The sequence below is a fragment of the Marmota flaviventris genome, chromosome 6 (genome assembly GCF_047511675.1).
Source record: "Marmota flaviventris isolate mMarFla1 chromosome 6, mMarFla1.hap1, whole genome shotgun sequence".
Taxonomy (NCBI): domain Eukaryota; kingdom Metazoa; phylum Chordata; class Mammalia; order Rodentia; family Sciuridae; genus Marmota; species Marmota flaviventris.
Genome location: NC_092503.1, coordinates 44,444,235 through 44,465,677, shown reverse-complemented (window position 1 = coordinate 44,465,677; position 21,443 = coordinate 44,444,235). Strand labels below are relative to the sequence as shown.

The 21,443-nt window shown below is 35.4% G+C and overlaps 1 protein-coding gene across 2 annotated transcripts in view; it reads right to left on the bottom strand.

Annotated features, from left to right (window-relative positions):
* Positions 1–1,296: 1,296 nt before the first annotated feature.
* The window catches only part of Mcm9 (minichromosome maintenance 9 homologous recombination repair factor), a 77,866-nt gene continuing 57,719 nt past the window's right edge, over positions 1,297–21,443 (bottom strand). Inside the window, exons 9-13 of one of the 2 annotated variants that reach the window (XM_027953022.2) lie at positions 10,756–10,958; positions 9,766–9,969; positions 8,574–8,656; positions 7,958–8,103; positions 1,297–4,706 (exon numbers count right to left, since the gene is read on the bottom strand). In XM_027953022.2, coding sequence (XP_027808823.2) covers positions 3,248–4,706; positions 7,958–8,103; positions 8,574–8,656; positions 9,766–9,969; positions 10,756–10,958 — 2,095 coding nt within the window. In that variant the 3' untranslated portion in view covers positions 1,297–3,247. Of the gene's footprint in view, positions 4,707–7,957; positions 8,104–8,573; positions 8,657–9,765; positions 9,970–10,755; positions 10,959–21,443 lie in introns of those variants that run through there. The other variant, XR_011707706.1, reaches the window with a different exon arrangement.

Here is a 21,443-nt window from a genome sequence, read left to right as displayed (position 1 = left end):
AAGAATATGTAGATTTGAATTGTCATTAACTTGTCTTTGTTCTTTGGAAGTAACAACTTCTTTAAAGACCCTAATTGGCTCTAGAAAAATACTGACATTTTAATTAAAAAAAAATGTGAATTGGTTAGAATTAAAATCTGTTAACCAAAAATGAGTCTTTATTATTAAAATTTTGTTGGTATGCCTTCAGAAAAAGACTAAAAGAGTTAAAAATATCAGAATAATTTGCTTAGTTTGCCTGTATCTCTATAGAATACTGAAATTATAATAATAAAATTCTTTTTTAACTTTTTAATGTAAATATACACTGAAGATTAATTTTTTACAGGGTCAATTTTTATAATCAATTTAAAGTCTACTCTTTTCGCTCACAAAAAATTAAGTATAGTTTTTATTGTTTAAATAACTTTATAATTATTAAATGATATTAAGGAGTCCAATGACCTGTGATAAAATATTTTGGCATGATGATTTGGAATTAAAGGTTAATTTTTACATCTTTCTTTATTGTCTAGCAATACGATCTTTTAGATTCTACACATTCCCTCTGACTATGTGTTTCTTTGATACACACAAAGACCATATGAGAGATTGTTTAGTTGTACAATTACATACTGTAAGAAAGGAAGGGCACAGCAGGATAAAATGTAACCTCAACATATTAAAATATTTTCCATTCTGCAGCCACTAAGAATGACCCAATAGCAGTAGTATAACCTTTGTTCACTAGTGACTCTTCTGTGTATCTCTGAGACCCAGAATTTGGTCTCTAATATCACTGACTTCTAAAGAAAACAGATCTACCTTGGGGCTGGCTGATTCTGTAACATGGGGGAGGAAAAAATAAAAGTGGGTCTGGATTGTTCTCAGATAGCATGGATGCTTTCTTTCAGAAATATCAGGGTGCTAAAGGGACATTGGAATCAGCATAGAGGGACCACTGACCAAGCTGTGAGTCTGAATCAAATACAAGTGCAGCAAGAGGCCATAATGCAAGAGCAGGCTGTACTAAAAGTTTAATTTTTTTTTGTAATTAGGTGAGTGTTTACACCAAATATTTTTCTGCTAATAATTTTGTTTATAATATTGCCATATGTAGTTATTTCTATCTGGGTAGGCACCAAAGAATAAGCAAGAAGAAATTATAATTCAGCCAGATGAGCCTGGTAATAGGTACTAAAATTGAACAAATAATAGGATGTTGTCAGCCTAATATAAATAATAGGAGTATGATGGGCACAAATAATACCACATAGAAAATAGCGCAGGTGATCACACAAAAGACCAAGGAAGAGATACAATTAAACACTGTATTTTAAAATATGAATTACTTAATGTTCTTGACAAGTTAACTAGAAAAAACTACAAAAATTATTTGGTTTTTTTGTGGTGCTGGGGGATGAGATGGATATCATTACCGTAAGTACATGTATGAAGACACGAATGGTGTGAATATACTTTTATAAACCAGAGATATGAAAGATTGTGCTCTATATGTGTAATATGAATTGTGATGCATTCTGCTGATATATATAATAAGAATAAAAAAATTTAAAAAACTACAAAACTGAATTTCTTATCACTAAGAAATGAAACAGAATGAAGATTCCCAACAAAGAATACAAACATTTTAAATGATGATAACAAGAGATCAAAATACCCTAATGACAAGCCAATAGGTTAGGTATTGTCAAGCATGTAAAATCCAATGTGTCATTACTACAAAATATACCAAGTTACAAACATAAAAAGTCAGCTCCACACTGTGGCTCAGGTTTGAATTACTCTGGTCTATACAACAACCATATCCAGACTAAATTCAACTGGTCAAAAACCCAAACCCTTTCTTTTCCCCTTTGTTGAAGTAAGAATAATGAAACTCAGGAAAGAAAGAGTACTAAGAGTAGGAATACATTAGATTAAGAATCATACTATACAGGAAATAACTGACCAAGTAAAGAAATAATAAATTACTTACACTATAATCTTAATGTTTTAGAACAGGTGTAAGTCAATTTTATGATCATTGCTTTTATCTTTTATCAGCTGTTTAAGATGTTTGAAGACTTCAAAAGACTTATACATACTGAATTTGTACTCATAGTTTAAATTTTTTTAGAAATTTTAATTAGTCAATATTTGAATTAATGCTGAAATGCTTAAGAAAAATTTGTTTCCCAAATTTTGCTTTCTCTAAATTTAATGAAGTAAAAGCTTAGCAAAGTACATATATTTGAGTAATTTTCATGCCCAAAAGTTTTTCAGACAATTAAGGAATCAATCATTATGGTACAAATGTATAATTCTGAGAAAAAAGACTGTAATTAAGTAATCCCAAGGACCCTGCTAGAATCCAAAGGAAGAAGTGATTTAAATGTACACAGAAAAACAGAGTTTAAGTTATCTATTCCTGTCAAAAACAATAATTTGCTTTATTTTAAAGACAAATGAATCATATCTTAGTAGGAATCACATTTCCATATTAATCACTTGGGTACAATGTGACATGATATATGGCTGAGACCAGGATACACTCTTTTTTACTGACCACATAATAATTTAAGTTGTGTGAAAGGTAGGTCCCTGAGAGGAAAAAAGAATCTGAGGCACATAATGTTGGATCAAGAAAAAAGAAAACTCAAAAGATCAGTACTTCAGAAAGCTACTACTTGAGTAGCTGTCAGATCTTCAGAATGCTATCAAGTTGTAAGGATACCTCTTAGAGAAAAGTATTAGCCACATTTAATCTGGTGCATGAGAATAAACACAAAAGTAGTATTAGAAAAACACATGATAATTCCAAGTGATAATAAATATTCACCATACTTAGTACATCCTGGGTAAAGACACAAAAGAAAAAATAGAAGAGTTCATCTGCTTTGGACTTATGAGTGCTACCTTTGAAGCATTTTTTTCCTTGAAAGAAGGGATTTAGGAATGAGCCCCTCCTCATTAAAAAAAAAAAAAAAGATGAAATAACAAAACCATCTTTGGGAATACTCCATTTGCAAAATTAAGCACAATCCATTCATTTCGAGTGCTGTTACCACTCTTAGTCAAATTAGACAACTTTTTTAAGTCATGAAGATAAACCTGAAAAATAAAACTTGATGGGGAAGCTGGTATTTGGAATGGTACTCAAAATGGACATGGATGATAGTTCATACACTTATAAATACTACACTGATAATCTGAGGGTATTATGTTGAGTCAGTGAAGGTGAATTTGATCAGAAAGCTTTCCACAATTATGGCTTTTTTCTCATCTCTTCATCCCAGTCAAAATCTAATGCTTCATCATCTAGCTCTGATAGAGTGAAGAGAGAATTTTTAGAAAGAATCAGTTTCTCAGCAGAGCCCTGCAGCTGAAAAGATTTCCTTTTACTCTCAAGCATTGGATCTGTGGTTGGAGGAGGCGGGCTGGGGCCTCTCTCACCCCAGTTCTTCCTTTCAGGAGGAGGAGGGGACTCTGATTTGGATTCCAGCAAGGAAGTAAAAGAGAAGTTTGCCAATTTGGCCAACGTGCCAGCGTGAACCTTGTTGCTTTTCTTACTAGATGAAACCTCTTCCTTTCTGTCTGTCTCACAAGTTAGATGAGAATGCCCAGTCTTGTTCCCAAGCTCCAACTCAGGCTGAATAACCCTCTTTTCAGGGCCACATTCCTTCTCCTCTCTTGATCCATCCTTCTCTGGTGGCTGATGTAACAGCTCCTTTGTTTCACTCTGTTGCTGATTGAAGTTTCTGTTTCCTGAGGTAGAAGTCAGCTTTTCTGGACCCTGCACAGACACAGCTGCTTCTCTTCGTATTCTATGTTGGGGAATTTTAGGACTACAAACTGTTATTTTACTTGTGCCAGAAGATGCATGACTGTGTTGTTCAGAGGGGTGAATCAGTTTTGACTTCTGTTTGAAAGTAAACTTTGCCAGTTTGGCTACTGGGAGAACTGGAATCTTAACACTTTCAAGTTCAGACTCTTCTTCCTGAGCAAGGGATCTCAATCTCTTTCCTTTGGATATTTCTGGTGTTTTTTCTGGCCCATGTGCAGGAATGGACTGAGCAGCAGAAGGGTCTGTGGGCTGTGAAGGCACACTGGTGGTACTTTTGGATGACACCTGGGCCTTCTCCTTGCGCAGCCTGAGCAACCTGCTAGGGACATGATGAGTCAGTACCGAGTTGGGCTCATCAGTAGGGACTGCTGTTTCAGACACCAGTGCTCTCCTTTTGGCCTTTTTACCCTCCACACTTCCTGGCCTCAGTGGACCACCTGTTGCTCCTGGTGAAGGAAGTGGCCCAGATTCTTGGCCTGGCCCACTCTTTTCCCTACCTTGAGATTTGTTCTTAGAGATTTTCATCGCCTTGTTTTTTTTAGTTGCTTCAGGACCAGGAGAGAGAACGGTATTTTTAGGTTCTATCTTATTTGGTGCCATGAAGTCAAACCAGTCCAAACCGTCATCTCTGCCATCTTTGAGCTCAGCTGAATGTCTTCTACTTGTTGTTTTGTCAGACCTCAGATGGGGTTGGAGGTCTAGAAGTGGGCCTCCCTGGGGACTGCCTCCAAGGGAGGAAGTATGTGGGCTACAGTTCAGGTCCTGCTGTGTTGAAGTTCTAAACTTTGGTTCTTCCCTTGTATCATTCCCAGAGGATCCTGGAACAGTTTCTGTCTCCATCACCCGTGGTTGGGATTGGCATGCACTTTCATTCCGTAACCTGGAATGGAGACAAATAAGGAAAATAGGTATTGAAGGGAAGAGAATCTACATTAACCTTTTTATTTCTTCAGTCTCTGAGATCTTATCTTAAAGGTTTAAGTCTAAAATAATTCCAAATTAATATCAAGCATAGCTGCTTAGGGCAGCAAAAGGATTATCCTTTATTAAAAAAATCAATATAGAGTTCAGTGCTGTGATAGGCATTCTAATTTTAAATAAAATTGTAGCAAAATTAAGAAAATGAATCAGTGGTTGGTCTACAATTTTAAGTCTCTCTGAAAGTTCATTTAATTCATTTAAGATTGGAGGTTAGTGTAAAATGTTCAGTCTTATCTCTCATGCAAAAATGTTCAAATATAACTGGCTTGTTGCTCTCTGTAGATCTCTTCACCCAACTAAGGAACTGGATTTTAGTGCATCTAAAAGTCACTTTCCCCAGGAATGAAGTTTCTATGATACCTTTAACCTGGCACTGGCACTGGCACTGCCCCTAGAGCATTCACATTCATAGTGGATAATTGCAGGTAACTCTGACACCCTTTCCTGCAAAGCCCAGCCATGCTTCAACATAAAATCTGGGCAGTGGCTCTCTTATCAATCTGATAGAGAGCTAAAGCCTACCCTCTCTGAATGATCTGTTCAGTGATACTCATTCTAAATATTGGGCACATTAGAAACTGAATTTCTAACAGGGATTGTACTACTCCCAAAGTATGCCCATTAAAAAGCCTTTAACAACCTAGAAACATCTTCTCAATATAAAGTGTGATATGACCCCATTTCCATGTACTAAATCTGAAAAAAAATTATGCTCAAAAGCAGATGAGAAAATTATTCTAAAATTATGTGTAATCATAGAGAAGAGACTAGAAGGAAATACAAATTTATTTCCATACATTAAAATGTTAATAGTATCTATCTATGGGAAATAAGATTATGTTATTTTTGTTTTCTTATTAATTACTGCTAATTTCTAAAATAGCCCACCTACAAAGAACATGTTTTACCTTTATACTCAGAAATAAAAAGTTTTAAGAAAATATTGAGTTATAGTCATTTACAGTAAAATTGGAAATATTGACATGGAAAATCCATGTTTATTATGACTAATTTGAGTTATAATTTAAAAATCAAGTAGCTTTCAAAATTACTGCTGTTCAGCATCAAATAGAGGTCAGGTGGACTCACTTATTAAAGCTTTATAACAATATACTAAATGATGAGAAATTTTAGGAATAGAATAATTTTGCCCTATTATTTTTATCTAATTCTTACTCAGGAATTAAACACTCCCACAAATAAAGTTTGTGCAGTTTTATTATACTTTCTTATAAGACAGCATCTTTGTGCCCTCTGCTTTCTGATTCCCCAAAGTGAGTATTAGAATGTCTTTATTTGAAGCATGCTGTCTCTGGTAAAGCATTTTCTAGAAAGTATGACAAAAATATCAGTGATTTTTTTTGAATTATGTGATTTCCTTAAGGAATGAAGAACTCTTTCTTGAAGGGTAAAAACCTATACGCTAGTTGTATTTTTCTCACTTGATAAAAGTAGGTCAGACTTTCAGCACCTGGTTTTGTTGCTTTGAGGATCAATATTAGAATATACTTCTGCATTATGAAGAAATACAATAAGAAACAACATTTTATGACAGAATCCTATCTTTCAGATAGTCACATACTTTTTTCCTCCTGTTCTTTTCCCTTAAGCGAGTCATTCTGAATTTGGCTAATCCAACTGTCATTTTTCTAACACACAACACTGGTTCTCCTTTCTTGAATGCATCATTTTTCAGCTTCTGGTAGCTTGGGCAGGTCAAAATGAGTAGCTCCTCCAAAGGCTAATCCACATCCAGGAAGGGCTTGAAACAACTGGCTAGGTCAGACCATAAACCACACAACAGAGTAACTGATCTTAGCATCATGCTCTGGATCATAAGAAGAGATGAGAAGCCAAAAGAAAGGGGGGTTGATTTCATACAGACTGCAAGTTAATTGCAGCCTGTCATCTGGGCACTGGTGGGATAAAGCCAGTCCCTTCATGCCTGACTTCCCTAGGGGGGCTCTGATTAGGTTTTATAAATAAAAAAGAATGCTGCTAGGAGAAGGAAGCAAATGGAAGAGAAAAGAATTCTCAAGGTTTTCTAGATTCCCTTCAATAGATGAATGGATAAAGAAACTATGGTACATATACTAAGTGGAATATTACTCAGCATTAAAAGAGAATAAAATTATGGCATTTGCAGGTAAACGGATGGAGTTGGAGACCATCAAGCTAAGTGAAATAAGCCAATCTCAAAAAATCAGGGGCCAAATGTTTTCTCTGATAAGTGAATGTTAATTCATATGGGGGGATATGCATAGGATAAGTGGAGGAACTGTCTATGGGACAAATGGGAGGGGGGCGGGGGCAAAGGGGTAGGAAAAAACGGTAGAATGAGATGGACATCATTATCCTATGTACATGTATGATGGCATGAATGGTGTGACTCTATGCACAACCAGAAAAGTGAAAAATTCTGCTCCATTTGTGTACAATGAATCAGAGAGCTTTCTACTGTTGTGTATAACTGATTAGAGCTAATAAATAAATAAATAGTAACAAATAATTCCAAGGTTTTACTTAATACAGTATCTATCCCATGTGGTCCCCAAATTCTCCTGGAGTTGCTCCACCTCCATATGCACTTCATTTATCAGATTCAGGTCAATTATTAAGCCATTCACATTAACGTGAAGATGCCTGAATGAGCAATCTTGCCATTCCTTACTACTCTTTCTCAGGTACACAAAGTCTAGCTTTTCAGAGACCCATGTATTTAGGAAATAGGCAAACATTAAAGTTATGGCCAAATTTCTTCAGGCAGCCAGAGTCCATGCTTCCACTGATTTGCTTTGACTAACACATTCCTTCCCATGTGTCTGTCACGTCTATTATCCACATCTTCGCAAGTCATGAGAAAGCTAAGTTTCTGAGGTGTCGCCCCAGCTGACACAACATGGAGTAAGTAGCAAGCCATCTCCCCTGAGCCTGCCTGAATTTCTGACTCCCAGAAAGTGAGCATTAAAGTTGTGGTATTTTTTTTTAAACCACTCAGATTTAGAATGGTTGATTTTACAGCAATAGATAACAGACACAATGCTCTTTAAACAATATAGACAGATTCTATTCAGTTTACATTCCCTTGTTTCACTAAATGCCAGAGAAGTTATTTTCCACTATGTGCCTTTCTTGGTTTTCCTTCCTCACCTTTCAAGTCTTTCAAGCTCTTCATTTAAGAGGCTCTGCAGCTCCAGTTTTTCCAGAATAAGTTCACACTGTCTCTGGTACTGCGCCTGAGGATTTTCAGGAAAGGAAGTGTGGAGAGCGTTCACACCTCCCAGCAGTGCACCTCCCTACGGGGTGAGAAAATACCAGAGTCACAAGGCCATCCAGCACATAGCAAGGACAAAGAAGGGTCTTCAGCTCCCAGGTGGCTAAGACCAGCACTAAATACCCCCATCTTGGGGAGGGAGAATCAACTAGGAAAATTTTTCACATTTTAATAGTTCTCTTTCCCGGTTCTGGATGGCAATCATTGATTTAAGAAATGACACTGTCACTAGAGAGACTGTGAACATCACTCAGGTGTGCTGAGAAGAGTAGAGACACACTATTTTCCACCAATGAGCAAAAGCAATGTCAATGATGCAATGAAAGGTCTCTATGACATTTCCCCCTTCTATTAAATGATTATCTATGGATATTTTTCCAGCATTTACTAGGTCTAGCTAGAATAAGATCATTTTTATAACTCTTGATAGTATCTTTTTTTGAAAGAAAGCTTGTAATAAAGGTACACATCAGATACACAAAATATCCTTACCTGCATTGAAGACTCCATTACTGATACCACAGTAATAGCGTCTTCCAGAGTCACAATATCACGAAACATTAGCCGAGCATGAGCTAAGAAAATAAAATGCATTTGAATTTAGGATTATTTAGGATGATACAGGTAATTCTCTACTCCTGCTCTCCTCTACACACACACACACACACACACACACACAAATCATGCTTTATGAATGAACACTAATAACAAATTAATTTTACTAGAACAAGCACAAAATTCTACATGCAACTAGTTTTACAGTTGTTTCTCTAACAATAGACTTGATCCTTCTGCACACGTCATGCAATTTTGTATACATCCATGAGAAAGTACTCTGGACAGTATAGAAAGGTGCTACAGAAACATATATTTAATACTTTAACAACTTTTAGTCCTTGTTTTAATCTATTATAAAACTACACAAAATTAAAACTCATTTCTCAATTCGTTTTTTTTTTTTTTTAATCTATGATTTATGAGCTTTTCAAAACTACTGACAAGCAAGCTTGAATTTTGGGTACTCTTGCCCTAATATTAGACATAAATCCTTGGAAAAAAATGAGGTCCATTACTTTTATAGTATCTTTTATTAAGCTTATATTATTTTATCATGTGATACATAAAGTTCACGGGAAGTTTTTAAAATATTATTTAAACATAATCTAAAATGTAAAAGCCAATGTTAGAAAATAAATGTTTTGAGATGCACATTAGCTATACGTGTATATGTTAAGTTCTATGACTTAGGAATGGGACAGGACATAGCATTGTTGATTTGGTTGTTTTAACAATGGGGATGGGTCATGACTGGAAAATACTGAGCAAGAGCCACAGAAGATATATGGAAAACAATTCTAAGCAAGTAACTGTTCCACTAAAAAAGCTAATAGAACTGAGAAGACATCAGAAATGAGGCTTTCTAAATAGTGGTATGTTAAGTTATGGGAGGTCTTGAGATATCAACCAAGATTCCTCTTTCTTAATGATACAACATTCCACTTGACATCCATTTTCTGTCCTCTGATGAGTGGAAGTCTTAGGGCTCACAGCCTTTACTTTTTAAGTGACTGTGAGCATCTTAGAGTAGGGATTATTCCAATTTACTCTTGACTCCACAGTTCCAAGCTACATGCTCTGCACACAGTAGGCACTCAAGAGAAGTATCACCAGATAAGAGATAAACCTTCTGCTAATCTAATCAAGCTTTCCAACAGGCGGATGGTTGTCCTGGCAGCATTCCGGGAATCACTCTGCCTTTGCCTCTGGTAGTACCGGAGAAGAACTTGATTGCCAGCATCAGACAGAGTGGGCTGGAGAGTCCTAATGAGGCAGAAGTAGGTTTTCATCTTTTCCATACTCCACAGCTTCTCTGATTTGCTTGGGTAACCTGTATATTACGTGTTGGGTTAGTAAAATTTAAGAACAGGAAAATATGTCATCTTAAGGGATTTGATAAAGTTCTTATACTCATTTTTTTATAATTTTATTTTATTTATCTTTGGTACTGGGGATTGAACTCAGAAGTACTTTACAATTGAGTTACATCCCCAGTCCTTTTTATTTTGAGACAGGTTCTTGCCAAGTTGCTGAGGTTGGCTCAAACTTGTGATCCTCCTGCCTCAGTCTCCTAGTCACTGGGATTATAAGGCATGTGACACTACACCAGCTTCTTGTACTCATTTAGGTTTTGTGTTCATTGAAATCTAGTCCTATTCTTTGTAAAGCATACATTCTAGAATGGACAGACTTACAATCTAAGCTTAATAAAAAAAAGCTATCTCAAGGGTTAAACTTATTCAGAACACTTTGGTCTGCTTCATAGTAACAAATGTAAAGCTCACTTTTAGAGATTTCAACTCATAAAGCAGTTCAGTTTTCTTTATGTGCAAGAGTTGAATGGAAATTTTATATCATAAGGTTGCACCCTTTCATCACAAAGGACATATATATAAAAGCTCATTGTACCAGGTGGAGAAAGCCTCTTTTCCTTCTCCTCATTATTCTGGGGCCCCTGAACCAGATTCTCTCACTCACTGCCCTCTGTCTAAGCATTTCTCTATTGTCTGAGAGGAAGGGGATCTTGGATTTATTTAATTTTTTTCAAGAGAAATTTCCTTTAGTCAGGTCTAATCTTTCCTTGCCATGTTGAATTATTTGTATATTTTTCATATACCTTTATTTTCTAAGATAAAGGAGGAAATTACACGATCCCAGTCTTTATTCTTGGTATCAAGCAAAACCAGGATCAGGTCAAATCGACTTAAAAGTGGGCTGCCGAGGGCGACGTTCACAGACACAGACTCCTGGGGATCATATTGGCCTTTAGGGTTGGTTGCTGCTAGTATGGTGGTCCTTGTGTTTAGCTTGCACACGAGGCTATGGAGAGAGAGGGTGAAATTCACTGACTGTGAGATTCAAATAAAAACCAAGATCAAACTTGTCACTAAAATGGGACTTCATTTTCACCTTGAGAATCTAGAGGAAAAAAATGTGACATAATACAAGGTGGTATCACAAATAACAAGTTCAAACTAGGTATACTGAAACTAGTTTATCTTGAAGAGAAACAACTGTTGAATAAATATTCTTTATGCTCCTCTAGTGAGCACACTCTGCTAAGAGCTAAGAGGTATATAAAATTAAACCAAACATGGATACTATTCTTCAGAAGCTCGTAAACTACCAACTATAATGTAATTCAAGGCAGCAAATGCTAGGTTCTATAAGTATAAAGTTCCCAGGGAACTAAGGAAAATGTTATTAGTCTATGTGATGAAAAAGATGACCAGGAAAACACTATGATGTGACTTTTAAACTGGACCCTTCAAGACACCTGGACATTTTTAAGTGGATAGAGACATATACCTGTGGAGAACAAGAGGTAGGGATGACTTTGGGGAATGGTGAGCAAAAACTTTCTGTATATTTACTTGTTTTATTTTTTCTAATCATAAAAGAGAAAGGAAGGGAGAAAAGAATAGGAAATCAGGAAATATAAGGATTGGTTTACTTTTTTTTTTTGGTATTCCCCAATACAAAAAAAAAAAAAAAGGAGTGCTTAACCATTGAGCCACATCCCCAGTCCTTTTTATTTTTTATTTTGAGGCAGGGTCTCACTAAGTTGCACGGCTACCCTTGAATTTGCAATCCTCCTGCATAAACCTCCTAAGACACTGGGATTACAGGTATGTACCACCATGCCTGAACCATAGAATTTTTGAGGAGCATTTATGAAAGGGTGTGTGTATGTGTGAGGAGGTTTAGGCCTGGTGGTGTGCTGGACAGGGAAGGAATGTATATGGGACATGGGTGGGATGCTAGTGCAATGGTTCAGTAAAGAGGTACTAAAGTCCTAAGTGGGACGGTAGCAGGATAGGTATGGATATGACATAACTTAGATACTGTTCTTAAACTGATAAATGTTGGGCAAGTTCTCAAAATAATATGTATATTCATTGACAATAAGAAATGTAAAATAAATGATCTGTAAATGGGTATGTTCTGCACTCAATTCCATTTTTAGTTATAGTGGGAGGTCTGCTTCTCCTAAGTCACAGTCCTATGACATCAGCAAACATGTGCTACATCTGTTAATCTTCAATCTATTTCGAGTTGGCTCTAGAAGTTACTTCATTCCCTGAGAACGAAAAAGTTTAAGAATCTTTGTGGCAAAAACAAAAACAAAACAAAAGAAAACAAAAAACATTCATTGAACAAGAAATGCAAAGTGCTTTTACCAAAGACTTAATCCCCTTTAAAAAAGATTAGTAAAAGGAGAAAATTCTGAAAAGATAGTCCACATCTTACAATTTGTATTCAAAAATGGTTTCTACACAGCTAGTTGTTTAGAACTTGCGAATCATTTTCCAAAAAAGCAGTGCAATAAATAGTTCCTACTGATCCCACAAAAGCACATTTAACATAAAATCAGGTAAGACTTTGTATTTACCATAAAAGGAGTATTTTTGCAATATTGGCAATGAAACAAAAATATACTTGCATATGAAATAATGAAAAATATTTTTAATACTATGTACAATTAATCATTCTTCCTCTGTCTGATCAACTAATATTTATAGGCTATTTTCTATGTGCAAAGGATATACTGAGAATTCAAAAAGATGTTCAGCTAGTTCCTGACTCCAATTATTTTACAATAGAACTGCTGGAGGATGAGGAGGCCCAAGAGAGCACCTGGCAGATAGTAGGTGTGCAAGGGATTCTGACTATAGTATCAGGAGACAGAAACTTCTAAGGACACACCAGAATATCTATGAGGGATACAATCCAATGTGAGATGCAAAGACAGAACGAAGGTGGTAAATTATTCCTGAGGTAACCAGAAAAAAAATGAAATTAAGCTTCATGAAGTGGACCAAGTAAGAGTTGTATGCAATGAGAAAAGGCTTCCTGAGGTGAAGAAATGAAAACGAGGAAAAACAGGGGAGTAGATAAAAGAGGTGACAATGTGGAATAAGAAGTCAGGAAAATCTCTATAGCAAAGAAGGAGGATTCAGACAATGCCAGGAAGTCTCTAGGCAGGTGAAAGAGGGGAAGGCAATTAATAAACCTAGTGGTTACAGACCTGTTATCATTTCTGTTAAAAACTGAAAAGAACTCCCCGTGAGAGTGAGAAGATGTCAGATTTAACAAAAACTTCAAAATATCCATTACTATTATGTAGTAAGAACTAAAGAAAGCCATGCTAAGAAATAAAAAAAAGAAAAAAAAATCAAAACCTGATGACAATGTTGCAACACTTAAGTACTATCAGTAAGATATAAGAATTTATTCTTTAGAAAATTAAAAGTACAGAAACTGAAAAAAAATACACAAAAGAGAGAGCTCGATAGTTTATGTTAACTGGTAGAAGAAAGAACTGGTTAACTTAAGGACAGATCAATACAGATTTTATACTCTGTTATAATTTGGATGTAAAATGGCTCCCAAAAGTTTACATGTTAAAGATATGGTCCCCAGATGGTGGTGCTTTGGGGAGGTGGTGGAAACTTGGGGTGGTAGGACTTAGTGGAAGAGGCGGGTCACTAGGGATGTACCTTTGAAATCATATTTTGTGCCCAACCTCTTGTCCTATCTCTCTCTGTTTTCCATCTGACATTAAGTGAGTAGTTCTGCTCTACCATGCTTTCTTCACCCTGATGTTCTGCCCTCCCACAGTCCAATAACAATATTTTCAGCTAAACATGCACTAGATCTTCTGAAATCTTCAGCCAAAATAATTTTTTCTCCTTTAAGTCATTTTCTCAGATATTTCGTCATGACAGAGGAAGCTGACTAAAATACAACCTGAAAGTAGAAAAATAATGATGACAAAGTGGAAGATTTTAAATTTTAATCAAGTACAACATGCCAATTTTTCTTCATAGATTATGATTTTAGTATGGTATCTAAAATCTTGTCACCAAATTTGAACTCCTGTGCTTTCTTCTTTATTATTTTAGGTTTTATGTTTAGGTTTTTTATAAAAATTTTTGAGTTTATTTCTGTGTATGCTTATTATGCATCCATGGGGAATATGTTCTAAGTTCCCCAGTTAATACTTAAAACCATGAATAGTATGGAAGTCTATATTGACTAGGTTATTTTCTATGTAAACATTACTATTTCATTTATAAGTTAGTCACAGTGTGAAATTAACAACTGTATGCAATAATAAAACACTTAATAAACAAAACAAAAAAAAAAACTGAAAAGGGCTTTAGAAAACAAACAGGTATGTTCTCAACACACAGGTTATGTTCTCTCTCTCTCTCTCTCTAATCCAAAATACTTTGTGCATACTGGTGGCTCACAAAGACCACTGAATAAATGAACTCATGAATTACTATAAGGTAACTCATTTTTCTAATCCAATGTGAACGTAACCTTCTTCAATTATATTAATAAAAATGATTACCACATTTGTAATACCAACCACTGTTAGATTTATACATCTTCACAGAAACCTGAAAGTGAGTGCTATTATCACAAACTTAATAAGGAAGCTAGAAGATTAGATATTAACTTCCCCAAGATTACAATGAGACAGTTTTTCTGAGATTCAAACCTATATCTGCTAAGTTTCAAAAATCAATGTTTTTTCTTTTCCAGATCTCCTCCCCTATGGGCTGTAACATTTTAGATGTACAACTCCCGTGATCTCAAGATTCTACCTGATGTTTTTAGGTATCTATTTATTTGCCTTATTTGTTCCTACTAAATTTGTTACTCCTTGAGGGACTGACTTATTGCTATTATCCTTACACATTAAATGCTCAATATATTTGTATTAATTAAATGATAAATAAAAGTAAATCTTAGTTCAGTAATCCTAAAATTCAGTTACTATATTTTCATAGACTTAAACAGTCATAAAACAATGCTGATACACATTTTTTTCTTCATTAACTTCAAGGAATGAAAACACTGGTTTCTAGAAAAAGCTAGCTTTCCAGTCATTAAATCCACGTTTAAACTTTCCTATAAACACAGTAGTAATTTTCTTAACATTATAAACTTAGATAATATATATTATTTTTACCAGTACAATACTTCCAGAAAATGCCCTTTTTTGGGGGATGATCTCCATGACTCCCTTTATGACTCTTATTGAGCAATCTCCACGTTTACTTGTAACAGAGGCCACACCCATGTCTTTGGTAGCATGATACACAAGAGCCAAAAGGTACAACAGCTCAAGTGTACACAGATAAAGAAAATGAGTTCTACACATACAATGGAAAATTATTCAGACTTAAAAAAAAGGAAATTAGAACACATGCTACAACATAGATGAACCTCAGGAGCCAGTCACAAACAAATACTGTGTGATTCTACTTATGAGTTATCTGGAGTAATCAAGTTCATAGGAAAAAGAAATCAAGTTCATAGGAAAAAGTGGTTGACAAGGGTTGGGAGGAGGAGAAATGGGGAGTTATTTAATGAGTAATGAGTTTCTGTTTTTAAGATGAAAGACTGGTTTGCACAATGATGTGACTATACTTAACACTAATGAATAGTACACTTAATATAATTAAAATGTCAAATTTTGTTTTGCACTTTTACTCCCCCATGTCAAAAGGAATAGAGGCTGTTATGAACTGAATGTTTGTGCCCCCCACCAAATTCATATCTTGAAGCTCTAACACCCAATGTGATGGTATTGGGCAATGGGACCTGCGGGAAATAGGTTTAGAAGAGTTTATGAGGGCAGAGTCCCCTTAATGGGATTAGTGTCACATACATACATATACAAGAAATATACAGTGTTAAGCTACTATTTGCTATGGCAGTTAATCTACTATGACTAATATACAGTAAAACCTCTAGCATGCTCCAGATCCTTTGGCTATGGCAAACCCAGTAACAGTTGAGTGGTCTCCTTACCAAAAGAATTTGGATAGAAAACAGTCTGAGATGCAACTTTCAAATATCAATTTCTAGACTGCCTCACATGTCTACATTAATTCAACCTCAGTTTTAAAAAAGCGAAACCATTTAGCACAAAAAAACAAAAAACAAAACCTATTCTCAATGCATTATATATATATATATATATATATATATATATATATATATATATATATATATATTTGGCAATCTTAAATACTAGGTACGCACATTCTTTCCCACCTTTTAACAAGGTCTTTAAGTTGAAAATTACCTTTCACACCTATATTAGCTCAATGAGTAGTAAGACAACTCATAAGCAATGGGAATAGGAAAGAGGAAATGGGGCAAGAGTTCCAATTATGTAGTCATCTAGAAGAACACAAACTCTCAAAGTACATGATTTTAGATTATATTTTCATATCTTGGTGGCACATCTGGATGCTTCCAAGGAACACTTCTCAACCTATTCTATAGTCCCATTCAGTCCTCTCAGGGGGATTATGTAGAATGACTAACTCCCTCCTCTCAACAGGAGAGTAGTCTACAAAGACACAGCTTCCAAGATCTTGGGAGGTAGAGGCAGAGTATCTGGGTGCACAGCAATCAGTCTGGAGCAGTGGTCCCTCTGCCAGGCTGTCCAATGAGACCTAACAGATTCCAAGGTCCATCTCAGAGACTCTGACTCAGTAGTCTAGTTGTGGGCCAGAACACTGATCAGCAATGGAGTAATCAAGTTCAAGTTTGTGCCATAGCTCTTAGAGGGCTGTTAGACTGACAGTATACAATAAATGTTTACTTGTCTGTCTTGTAAGCACATCAAGAACAAAGGCCTTGTCCTTGCATTTTTGTGGGCCAGAAGCTGGCAAACAGCACTACACTGATGAGTGCTCAAGACATGAGTTTTGAGCAAAACTATACATTGCTACATTGCTGTTTAATGTTCAGATTGTTCTTCCTACCTGGGCATGTGAGTATAATTTAATAGCACCAAATATCTAATTATAATGTTAAGTTGTCCTTAGCAAACAGCTAGAATATCCTCTATTATTGAAGAATCCAGTGATACTCTGCCCTTGATGAGGCATTATCTATAGTTAAGTTTGAGAAGAACCCTGATTTTTCCCAAATCATTTATTTAGTTTGGTATTCCAGGCCTTGAAGGTCATCAACACATAAAGTTCTTTCAAAGGACCACGCACCATTGTATGGCACTGTGCTGCCATTCTCCCAAGCATAGATGCTCATTTGCACAGTTTAAAAAGAATTCACCTAAACTCAAGTACTGTCATCCCTTTTTTAAAGTTCACATTACACCATTTGCATTTTGGTTTCCTGTTCTATTTCATTAAGCAGCTAGGGAAAATGTAAGCGAACTCTCAAACTTTAAAAATATTTGCAGATTTAAGTAACATAAACAAAGAAAAACAACATTAGTGGTCTTCTCAAACATGCATTGACTCAATAAGACCTACATTTTGGTTATTGACACTGTGATTTACATTTTGGTAGACTCTGGGCATCCTGAGCATTTTACCACTTTTTTATTCTAATTATAAGTTTTATAGTACAGAAATCACAGTAGGTTCCCTCCCAGTCACATAAGCATTTGAATGGTAAGTGTATACACTATGATGGCCCCTGAAGTTGTATGCCCACCATGTGAAACAATGTATAAAGTTTAACCTCAACTCTAAAAGCAATTTGTGAAGTTAGCACAATTAAATGGAACAAAATAAGTATACTGTTTCTTTTTATAAAAAAGAACTTTCTAATAGTCTGCAGTACATATAAAGTGACACATTGAAAAAAAAATGAGAAATTTCTGTAGTCTTGGAGGCCAGGTGGTACCCTGATTCAGTGGTTCACACTAATATCCTTAAGGGAGATTGTAATTCAAACCAAAACCATTTCATAAATCAATACCTTTACCTTTAGTCACCTGAGATATAGGAGAGAAAAAAGGAGAGAGAAAGCAAAAAAAAGACATTTTACAATTTGATGATGCAAGGAAGATACCATGTGTCTCAAAGGAAAACCTAAAGAGTCTGAGAGACAGGACCCAAAGTATACTGATGGTGGTAGCCTGTTGAATGACTCCTATCCTGGGGTTTACAAGCTTTGGGCCAAAATGAGTAAAGTGTTTGAAATAGAGTTTGAGGAGAAGGTTAGGTTTTTAAGGTTTTTCCTAAGGGTAAAATTTGGAGTACTATCTTTTATTTTATTTTGTTAGAATTAATGATTAAGTGTTCCTGTCTTCACACTTAACCCCATGTATTACTAATTAACACCATGTTATGCTGCAGGTCTCTAGAGACATTTTCTCGAGTTTTGCACTTGGCAATTTACTGCATACTTTGCATTAGAAAGATTAACAGGCCTCTAAGTGGTAAAACTTGAGATTCCGAAAGCTATTAGCCTAAAACATTACATGAGCTACTGTTAGAGATAGAACCAACTTTTTCTTAAACTGGAGACTGACATAGAGTAAGTGGTATGAAAAACGAACATAAACTAAAATGGAATTTAAAGAGAGTTCTCTTGGATTCATATTGCCAAACAGATGATAGATAAAACACTGGTGATTCAGGGCACACTTTACTGCTGAACTGAAAGCAAAACAATGTATTATTCTTGCATTTTTCTGTGATATTGTCAAAATAAAAGTTAAAAAATAAAAAAGTTAAAAGGCAACTTATATAGAGGAAACAGTATTACTTAGTTGGTTGAAGCTTTAATCTGGAGAGAAATTATAAAAACTACTATAGAGAGGGCTGGGGTTGTGGCTCAGTGGTAGAACACTTGTCTAGCATGTATGAGGCATTGGGTTTGAGTCTTAGCACCACATATAAATATATAAAATAAAGGTCAATTGACAACTTAAAAAAAAATTGTACTAAAAAAAAAATACTGTGGAGTGAGACCAAGAGTCTACAGCTCACTAGTACCTGTGATTAAGTACTATCTTTAAAACCCTCCCATTCCTTCTGTCTATTTCTTTGAAACCCAGTGAGCTCAAAACTTTTTTCATAAGAATCACCTCCTATAAAGATTGATTTGCTAGGATATTATTCTGCCTGCCTAAACTATTGTTTTGCAGCACTGAGGAACCTACCTTTTCTTCTGACCTGCTCTGTGATATACTCCTGAAGTGATTTTTTTGTCCTCATTACAGTCTGGATAGGCCAAACATTGGAGTGTTCACTAAGCACATAACCCTTGATTCCTTTTGTGTAAACTGCCACAGAGGAACTGAATGGACTGGCAGCTGACCCAAGAACAGTCAATCCATAAAGTGGCCAGAGGCCAAGGAGCTGTTCTTGAATAAATCTTTTAGTAGAGATGACAGTATCTAACTGGGCCTCTTTTGAAGAAGTTGAAATGATGGAAGAAAGGAGAACTCAAATATTAAAGAGAAGTGAATGAGTCTAAAAGACCCAACAAACACACGAAATAGTGAATCATACTGTGGGAAAGTAGGTTTGAAGATGACTGAACCTCTGATGCTGCAGCGGCAGTGAGGGAACAGCTGGAACTGAGGCTAGGTCTCAGGGCACAGAAGTGTTTGCTCTTTCCACTAGGACCACAACGACTTCTCCATAAAAATATTAACAATTTAATTATGCTCTACTTTAAATAAGGGATATTCACTGCTATTGTTATTGTTGGGCACTTGTTGTTTATGAGAGATGACAGTACCAGTTTTAAGCAATTCTGTAAAGTCACAAAGAAGAAAAGAAAAATTTGAAATGGAAAACATTTTCACTTCTTGTGAATTCTTATTTCTGTATGGAAAGCTTAGAGCCTAGTAACCCTAGGTAGGAGAGATTCAAATACAGGTTATATGACTGCTCTGATTCTAAATAAAATTTAAAATTTTTGATGTATAAGAAATGTTAAGTCTGGTTGAAATTTTCAACAGGCCAGCATATGTTAGAAACATCATGTTGAAAATCAAATACAACCAGATGCTTGTCAGCACATGGTAGTCCTACTATTCCTGGGAGTAGGCTAGAAATGAGTTGAGTAATTTCAGAAGAGACCACAGAAACCCAGGTTTGTTATTACAAGGTAATTAAAAACTATCTTCACTAAATTGATCAAGAAAAAGAAATCTTTCCAACATGGAGAAATGACAAAGAAAAAGAAAAAGAAAGAAAAATCAAGCTGGGGAAATAAAACATACAAGCCACTGAAAGTATTATATAATTATACAGTATGCAATGTTTAGAAATTTACTCTTTGCTTATGATAAGAATAATATGGTATAAATGTCTTTATAAATTCCAAAATAGTTTAGTGAGGAGAGGAACAAAACCAAATGTCACCAATATCTATACCTGACACTCAATAAAGACCTATTTAATAACAATAACTAGAGAACAAAGTCCTGTAATTCCTTGAATGCACTATAGTGATCTTTAAATGAAATAAATATGCTAAAATGCTCTGCAAAGTAAAAATTGCTATGTAAAGGTAAAGAAATTGGAAGCCTAAAATATTGGTTGTAATCCATGTCTTAGTTCAAAGAGTTATTACACTTCAGATAGCAGCCAAGACAAAACAAACGTTTGCAGGTTTTTATCTTAAAACCATAATAATACAAATGTTTAGCAAAGTAACCATAACAACAATGTCTACCACAGTGTGGTGGTCTAAAAAGGAAGCCAAGATAAAAATTCATTAAATCAAAGTACTCAAAGTGCTTTTCAGGCAAACTCTGATATATATATATATATATATATATATATATATATATATATATATATATATATATATATAAAATACATTTGACAGATGGTTTAAGGAAGAAACAATGAAAATTTGACTATAAGTACAAGTAGCAAGATAATTAAAGTTCAAATCTCTTGCCTCCAAGCTGTGAGTCCTCTCCTTTTCAGCAGACAAAAGAAATCCAATCTGAAAGTTATTCTTAAAATTACTTCCTCTAGAAGATGTCACTCCAACTAAAAAAGGATTTTACTGACGATGAATGTACATCTCCCCTAGCACTGTTATTTCTTTCCATGCCCTTCCAATCTATTCTTATGTGGTGTCTTTCTATGCTGGTCTACCAACAGGGTACAAAAGCTCAAGCTGTATACTTGTCCTGTTCGCCACCAGCCAGGGTGACACAGGATGACAGGACGAGCACAGGGAGAGTTAAGTGTTCAGAAACTTCAACAGCATTTGACAGAGTGATTTCAAGTCTGGTGAATGTAAAAATAAAGATTTGAGTTTATATATTTTTAGAGTTATGGTATATATATAATTTATGTAACACAAAAATCCACCTTTTTAAAGGAGCCCCTCTGTAGTCATTCGCCTCCCACAACCCTCAACCTCTAGCAACCACTGATCTGACTTCCCTCCTTCATTTAATCTTTTCTGGAATTTCATATAAATGGAAGCGCTGTAGCTTTTAATGCTTGGTGTCTTTCACTTTGCATAATACTTTTAAATATTCACCAT